Here is a 9293-nt window from a genome sequence, read left to right as displayed (position 1 = left end):
TTGGGTTCCCGTTAGTCTAGCACTTGGAGGGATTTGAAACCACCAGATAATCCCAGATTTGTATATTAGAGTAGGACTTCAGACAAAATATCCCAGAAGAAAGTAACAGCAAATCACTTTTGTATTACTGTCAGGAGAATCCCCTGACTTGTTTGTTGAATATATCATCCTCATCCACAGAGTTGTTCCATTTACATTGTAGAAGAGGATCGCTTGCTGTCCTGCTTTACATTTCAGCTACATAGAAATTGGTTGCATGTTTTTAGTTAGGAGGTCCGCAGTTCCAGCTTTAAGTTCCTTACTAACCCTTAGTTATGATGTCCAAGATTTGATGAATTCAGTTAACTTGCTTCCAATACAGATAATCATATTGATTGACGATGCATCAAAACAATTTCTTCCCAACATGGATTAATGAATTTAAAGCAATCTGCCCAGACAGTTGCCTTCCCAAAATGTGAAAAGCAGACAGTCACACTGGCTACAAATTTTTAGAGCTGTAACCCAACAGAAAGAGCTAGTCTTTCTGAATCGGACCGGACACTGGTTAGATCCCATATTAGGACTTACCTAGTGGCGATAAAAGCAGCAAAATGTACGCATTTTGCTGCTCTTATTGCGTCATCAGATAATCGCCCGGCCGCCCTGTTTAGGGTGACCCGCTCCCTGCTCCACCAGGAAGCGCGGGAGGACCCCTTGGAGGGAAGAGCCGAGGACTTTGTTCAGTATCTGTATGACAAAATCACTCAGATTCGAGAAGGTCTGGACTCTGACTGGGTAGATCCAGCGAGAGTGACGGAGGCAGGTCTTGAGACTGTTATCTGGGATGAGTTTGATCCTGTGACCCCAGATGACGTGGACAGGATTCTGGGTAGATTGAACGCGACCACATGTTTGTTGGACCCGTGTCCCTCCTGGTTAGTGCTGGCTTCCCGGGAGGTGACGCGAGGCTGGCTCCAGGGGATTATAAATGCTTCATTGGGTGAGGGTGTCTTCCCCGCCGCCCTTAAGGAGGCGGTGGTGAGGCCCCTCCTCAAGAAGCCTTCCCTGGACCCGGCAATATTGGCTAATTATCGTCCAGTCTCCAACCTTCGTTTTGTGGCGAAGGTTGTTGAGAGTGTGGTTGCGGGACAGCTTCCCCAGTACCTGGATGAAGCGTCGTATCTGGATCCGTTCCAGTCGGGTTTCAGGCCTGGTTACAGCACGGAAACGGCATTGGTCGCGTTGGTTGATGATCTCTGGAGGGCTCGGGACAGGGGTTGTTCCTCTGTCCTGGTCCTGTTAGATCTCTCAGCGGCTTTTGATACCATCGACCATGGTATCATGCTGCACCGGTTGGAAGAGTTGGGGGTGGGAGGCACCGTACTAAGGTGGTTCTCCTCCTTTCTCTCCGACCGGTCGCAGTCTGTGTTGACAGGGGGGCAGAGGTCGACCCCGAGGCCCCTCATATGTGGGGTGCCGCAGGGATTGGTCCTCTCGCCCCTTTTGTTCAACATTTATGTAAAGCCGCTGGGCGAGATCATCCGTGGTTTTGGGGTGGAGTACCATCAGTACGCTGACGACACCCAGCTGTACATCTCCACCCCGGATCACCCCAACGATGCCCTTGAAGTGATGTCCCAGTGCCTGGAGGCCGTACGGATCTGGATGGGGAGGAACAGGCTCAGGCTCAACCCATCCAAGACCGAGTGGCTGTGGTTTCCGACGTCCCGATATAGTCAGCTAATGCCATCGCTGACTATTGGGGGCGAATCATTGGCCCCCACGGATAGGGCTCGCAACTTGGGCGTCCTCCTGGATTCACGGCTGTCGTTAGAAGAGCATGTGACGGCCGTGTCCGGGAGGATTTTTCATCAGGTTCGCCTGATCCGCCAGTTGCGTCCCTATCTAGATCGGGACTCCCTACACACAGTCACTCATGCCCTCGTTACTTCTCGTCTGGATTACTGCAATGCTCTCTACATGGGGCTCCCCTTGAGGTGCACTCGGAGGCTCCAACTGGCGCAGAGTGCGGCCGCGCGGGTGGTGATGGGAGCGACATGGAGTTCCCATGTGACACCTCTCCTGCGCGAGCTGCACTGGCTCCCGGTGGTCTTCCGAGTGCGCTTCAAGGTTCTGGTTATCACCTTTAAAGCGCTCCATGGCTTAGGACCTGGTTATTTACGGGACCGCCTGCTACCACCAATAGCCTCCCACCGGCCAGTACGCTCCCATAGAGAGGGGCTCCTCCGGGTGCCGTCGGCCAAACAATGTCGGCTGTCGGCCCCTAGGGGGAGAGCCTTCTCTGTGGGGGCACCTACGATTTGGAACGAGCTCCCCCCGGAGATACGTAGGATCCCGGATCTGCGCACCTTCCGCCGCGCACTTAAGACTTTTCTATTTTATCAAGCTGGCCTGGCCTAAATCTTCCCCCTTTTTAAATGTGGAAATTTTAAATTTTTAAATTTTAAATTTGTCTTTTTATAGGGGTATGGGTAAGGCATTTTAAATTGGGGAGCCATCTTAGATTTAATTCTGTTTTAAACGTATTTTAATTGTTTATATTGTATGTTTTTAACTTTGGCTGTGCACCGCCCCGAGTCCTTCGGGAGAGGGGGCGGTATAAAAATCTAATAAATAAATAAATAAATAAATAAACATATTTGGAGAGCACATTAAGAAACACTGACTTAAAGCAAACTCGTAGCTGTATACAGCTATTTTCTTATAATAATATAAATTATTCTGTTTCCAAAAATCCATTAAGACTCAAAAACAAACATTCACCATAATTCCAAGGTTTTGGCTAGCAACAAGCTTGGCATGCAAGACATGGATACTGAAATGTCAGTATGTATGTGTGACAAATAAAATTTTAAAAGATCAAGATTGCAATTTCAATTACATGGTCACAGACATCATTTTGCTTTTTGTGATCTCTCCACCTTGAACCATATAAAGATATTCATTGCAAAATGGGATAACTATTATTTATTATTTCATTAGCTTAACCTATTATTCTTTGAAATTACCCTGTTCATTATATGTTATTGTTATATTTGCATTTAAAATATTGCAGATGTGACTTTCAGTATTACAGATATATGCAGCAGCTGTATTTATATTTATCCTTAGATGCTTTGTTACTATTCTTTATTTCAGAACTAAAGGATTCAGCTGCACTTTACTTTACATGACTTTAATGACATACTTTATGATAAGCTGCTTATTGGAAAAATAAAACTCTCCATTGTGATTGAAGTCAGGAAATACAATTTCTGTGGTTGGAGTGATTTGGTAACATTTCATCTCCTATTCCCCAAAGACTGAAACCAGAGACAATGTCCCTAAAGCATCAGGCTTCTAGCAACGCTAGATAAATAAATCTAGTTTTACTGTAATTTCTTTCCATATTTTATAACATATGCAAGTATGCAGATCAGAATCATTTTCACATGAAATATCCACTAATGTTTCAAAAGAAGATTGCAGCAAATAGTTTCAAATATGTACAATAAAATCTTTTGGACAGTGAGTCAATCCATCTTTAAATTGTTAGAATTTTGTATGATGTGGTTTACTGTAAAAATTAAAACATAAAATTGGACTTCCATGTAATGTATAGAAGACGGAGGTGCTTCTTATATCGTCTTTTCAACATTGCTAAAAAAAATAAACATTGATTTTTAAATTAATTTTTTTCACATATTCCACAATGAATATTCTATTGCATAATAGTTTTGGACAAAGAATGTATTAAAACTATACCAATGTTAGAATTAAAAATCTTTCTTATGCATAACCTACGGCGTTTACTCTTTTTCAGCTAATTATTTTCTGTTTGCCTGCTCTACAAAAGAAAATACACAATAGTTAATATAAATAAGCATGAAATAAATGTTGAATTCCATGAATTCAATGACAGATAGTAAATGACTATTACTAAAATTAGCATCATCTTAAAGGTCTCTATTTGAAGTGTAAAATTAAGAATCAAGATGCTGGTTCACATTTTCAACAAAAAAAAATACAACAAATGAAACATCACTTGAATGTTCACTTTCAGGTAATTATTGATCAAGTTAGCAATTCTTATTATGTCTAGATTCTTTTTTCAAAACTTACCTAACAAGATTGTTAAAATGCAATAAACAATCTGACAGCGAATTTCTGCTAGAGGTAGACACCGCATAAATTCAACTGTTAGTACTGGTACACGGTCTGAAATCCTGCTAATTGTCTCTCAGTAGCAATGCTACTTGTTTGCTCACAAATGTAATTGGGCACAATGGGCAATGTGACTGCGCTAATTAGTGCACCTTCTACTGCACCTGAGTCACATTTAACCAGGGATTCTGCAGGTAACATGAGAAGAACAGCATCGCTTCATTAGAAAAAAAAAACCTTTAAAATCAAGAATTGCAGTTTTACAATGTTCAAGTTTTTATAATTACCATACATGCATACAGAAGATGAATATAAGACTTTTAGCACTAGGATTTAAATTTTTAATTTGATTTTCTGATCCAGACGAGTTTTTTTCTGATTTACCTTGGCAGGTGAAGCACAACGCAGTCAAAGCCATCAAATGAATTAAACATTTAAACTCACAGGAGGTAAAACAACAACAACATGGATATGGTTAGCTTTACCTTCATCACAATTTCAAGATATTCTATAACAGTGGAGAGTTTTGTATATGATTGAAAAACTGCTGAAAATGAAGATTGAATCTGTATTGATGTATTGCAATGCATTTTGGGTAGAAAGAATTGGTACATTCCAAACAGCTCTCTGGCCTTCTGCCTAACTATGTTTGCTCTGATTGATGAAGTTGCTTGGATGAACAACGAAACATTTCAGATTAACAAAATTTGGTTCAGTTGCCATGATTCAACCTTCAGACTCATTATAAAATAGGCTTTTGTAACTTGGCTATCTTCTAGTGAAGTGCTTGGCTTTTTATTTATTTACTTGTAAAGTAAGTCCATATTTATAAACAAATTTCCTAAACAGTGATGTCCCAAGTTCAAGATTCTTTAAAAAGCATTAAAAAAACCAAATAGCTTCACATTTTGCACTTTGGCTGAAATGGCTGATGCCAGCCATTAACTAATTCTAATTGGCACATTTTTAATGGATATTTCAGTGGTGGCAGAAAAGAAAAGGAGCATAATGGTCACCTATCTGTTTGATTTTAAAAATCTAGTACAATCAAAATAATTTTTAAAAATAAATAAATAAATAATTTAATTAGGTTATTCTCTTCACTAAAGGCAAGCAATTGAAATTTGTTTTCATCCAGCTTTTTCTTCCAGCTGCTGTAGAACTATAACTCTCAGTATCCCTAAATACTGGCCAGGCAACCAGAACTTCCTAGAAACTAAGCTTCAGTTCAAAATTTCAGGTTCCCACCTTCTATCTAGTGGAATTTCAGTAGATTAAGGAGTTTCTCACGTAAGTCTTCAGAGAATAAAAACACACACTATGTACCCTATACTCCTAGACCTACCTGCTTCAAAGTAAATCATACCCAAAGAATATAATTTATTTATTTTATTTATTTTATTTTATTTTGAATTTATATACCGCACCTTCTCCCGAGGGACTGAGGGCAGTGTACAGCCTGATAAAAAACATACAATACAAACATTAAAAACAATTAAATATATATATATATATTAATTTGGCCCCCATTTAAAATAACAAACCAATTAAATTGGGTATATTATCACATACACATATTTAGATTTGCAGGTTGTGCCTGCTTATTTGGGAAAAAAGCTCACTGAATGCAATGGTATTTATGTCTAACCATGAAGAGACTTGGATGAGGAGTGTTAAACTCACACAGTTTTTCTTGGCACATGTAGTCTGGCTTTCCTTGGGATTTTAAGGACAAAATGTTCCTGCCTAAGCTGTAAAGGATTTCTGAAAGTACATTTGTTAAGGAAGAAGGAGCCCTAAACAATATAACCGAGTTGGAAGAGACTTTGGAGGTCTTCTAGTCCAAGCTCCTGCTCAAGCGGGAGACCCTATAACCAGTGGTGGGATTCAAGTAATTTAACAACCGGTTCTCTGCCCTAATGATTTCTTCCAACAACCAGTTTGCCAAACCACTTAGTTAACAACCGATTCTCCCGAAGTGGTGCGAACTGGCTGAATCCCACCACTGCCTATAACCATTTTGAATAAATTGTTATCCAGTCCCTTCTTAAAAGGCTCCAGTGTTGGAGCATTCACACAGCACCGTAATCAGTACTAAAAATACCTCCATAGTTCCAAAACATTTCAAATCCATTTAATCTATAATTGCCATTATATATAAATTGGCCCATTTTTTTTTTAAAGACACTTAAAACAGGCAATGCTTAAAAAGAAGTTGGTACAAAATACCATCCAAATATTTTATGATCTGAAAACTCAGAATTAAGCACAAAGTAAATTTCCTCTGGGCAACATGACATACATTCCAATGTTCTGTTGATGCTGATTGATTATTTCTGACAGATCTTTCTGAGAGGGAGGGAGAGAGAGGGGGGAGGGAGGGAGAGAGAGGGAGGGAGAGAGGAGGAGAGAGAACAACTGTCCCAATTAGACAGCTGCTGTAACTAAAAGAATGAATAGCAAAATCAATGCTCAAGGTATCTTTTCTGATCTCCAGCTTGCTCACTTTCTCCCTGGATTAGGTCAGTAGTACAGCAATAGTATTTAAGGTCACAACAGCAAATAAGTAAATGTGGACCCCTCATATTAACAGAGCCATCCAGACTCTTGAAGGCCACTCTCTTTCCATTTTTATCCCTTCCATTCAGTTTTTCACTGTGAATATACAGGATGTCCTGCCCTTAGTGCCACTAGACTAGACTCTAGTAACAAGAGAATTTGGGAAAAGAAAATGCTGCGGTTTATGCAATGTGGAAGTTATTACTGCCTTTATTCAAACATCGTATTGCTTACTTCATTAGAGTCCTTCCTTTGTTCTTTGACTCTTTTACTAAATTAAGCAAAGGTTAAGATCCAAAACTAAAATTTTTAGAAAATTTGCAAAAACAATGTTTACACACACACACACACACATATATATATAATTTATATTTTGCTGATAAAGAAATAAAGAAATTTATTTCTTTATCAGCGAAATATAAATTTAGTATATCATGGTTTGTTGTGAATGCGACTGCTTGAGGGCTCCTGGATTGGAGCTGAAAGGTGAAAGGGATACAATGAGCTCCCTCCCACATGCTGGGGTAGACCAGGTGTCTCGATAGAAAAACACTTAATATATATTTATATATATATAAATTATATTATAATATATTATATTACTATAAAACATATACCTTTTTTACCTCACTACAGAGAAACACATTTTCAGGTGATATATTCTTATAATGAAATTCTTATATTTTATTGTCATCATTTTCATTTAAAAAATAAAAAAGCTATAGCTCAAAAATATTTGAGTCCCATTTCCAAGGCACATCAGAGAACAACAGAGTCTTCTAGCTTCCGGTTCATTTCAAACATAAAAGTTTCCTTTGTTCAATTTCTTTAATATATAATATTCTTTGAAATTCCTTTTACATAGCTTTTAGAAGTGCATTTTTACAGAGGAAGAATTTCACAAAGTATACAAATAGTTGTATAGACATTGTCCTGGGAGAAAACAATTCATTTAATACCAGTAGTTTGCTTTGCACTGAATGGTATTTTATTGCTTGCACAGTAAAACAATTGTGTGTATACCCAAAATAACATCTTTCAAATTTTCGGGAAATTTTAATTGCTATGAAGATATCTTTTTAAAAAAGAAATGTCTCAGCTGTCAATTGTCCATATTTTCCTTTAACCACATGATCATTTTAGTAATTGATTTTTTTCTTTTTTCATTTACAGATTTTTCTGTCAGCATTATGTCTGTAGCCATTATCTTTTCTTCAGGTTCAAGGGTATTATTAACAAAAACTTGTATCTAAAATAAAGCAGACAAAGATTAATAAAGGCAAGTGTTAATCTAAACAGTATATTTTATGACATAATTTAACATAATATAATGTATATCAGATACACGTAATACTTTACAGTGTACACAGATAAATGGAAAGTCAAGTTACTGCCATCCTTGTCATTGTTCCAAAAGTCCTTCCAGACTTGGTTATATCACCAAGCTTGGGTCCCAGGAAACCAACAATATCTTAAGATAGATCAACTATTCATTTTCTCTGTGCTCCTGGTTTGTATATCTTTTTAATATCCTTTAATTTATAATAATGATTGATTTATATTTTATAATTGTTTTCCATAATTGTTTTTATTTGATTATTGTATTGTTTTCTATGCTTTGGCTGGAAAAACTCAAAGAAGTAGTCCAAGGTTGGAAGATGTGGAGAGACCTGGCCCATAGAATCACCAAGAGTCAGACATGACTCAATGGATAAGATTATCATCATCATCATCCCACTCAAAGCCATTTCTTGTGAGACAAGTGATTATACAAGTCAAATAAATATATAAATGGAAATGGCTTAACTCTTGTTCTTAGTAATTTTGGGAACAAAAGTAGAGGTAAAACTTTTCACTGGTGAAAAATCTAACAAGGTTGCTTTCCATCTTCTCCTTCCTGAGCAGCCCAAAACTGCTTCTAAATGCCACACAAAGTATAAGGGAATGGGATTTCATATAGTAAGTTAGAGAGAAATTCAAATGGGGATAGCTTATAAAAATAAAAGTTGACCACAGAAAGCAACTCCTTTAAGTATTAGGTGGAAGTTCAGACATCCCAGATTTATACACCAGGTGTTGGGCTAGTGGTTAAGGCACCAGGCTAGAATTTGGGATGCTTCCTTAGGCGTGAAAAACCACCTGGATATATTGGGAGTAGAATCCAGATCTCAGAAAGTAATTGACCCATTTTATTCTGCCCTGGTCAATTCCCACATGAAATATTGATTACTGTTCTGGACACTGCAGACTGAAACTAACACCAGAAAATTGGAATAAGTTCAAAGGAGGACTCCCAAGATAATGAGGCTGGAAACAATGATGACCAATTAACACAACTGCAAGAAGCTGGGGCAGATAATGATAGTCTTCAGATACAGAGAGGTAACTGACTTATATCTTAGTCCAAATATCAGGACCACAACCAATGGGCTAAAGCTACTGGAAAGTAGATTCATTTAAGATCACAGATAGAATTTCTTGACATTAAGAATCAGCCATTGAAATAGCTTGCCTTACAAAGTGGTATGTTTACTTTCAGTGGAGGTCTTCCAACTGAAGTGTGGTAGCCACCTATCCAATAAATAGTA

General features: G+C 38.2%; 1 protein-coding gene across 2 annotated transcripts in view; it reads right to left on the bottom strand.

The window, feature by feature from the left end:
- Positions 1-7365: 7365 nt before the first annotated feature.
- The window catches only part of LVRN (laeverin), a 41531-nt gene continuing 39603 nt past the window's right edge, over positions 7366-9293 (bottom strand). Inside the window, exon 20 of one of the 2 annotated variants that reach the window (XM_034432798.3) lies at positions 7366-7954. In XM_034432798.3, the coding sequence (XP_034288689.2) occupies positions 7808-7954 (147 nt within the window). In that variant the 3' untranslated portion in view covers positions 7366-7807. The remainder of the gene's footprint in view (positions 7955-9293) is intronic. The other variant, XM_034432797.3, reaches the window with a different exon arrangement.

The sequence above is a fragment of the Pantherophis guttatus genome, chromosome 2 (assembly GCF_059756535.1).
Source record: "Pantherophis guttatus breed Tessera chromosome 2, ASM5975653v1, whole genome shotgun sequence".
Lineage (NCBI taxonomy): Eukaryota > Metazoa > Chordata > Lepidosauria > Squamata > Colubridae > Pantherophis > Pantherophis guttatus.
Note: the sequence above shows the minus strand (reverse complement) of the source record. Positions and strands in the feature narration are given on the sequence as shown.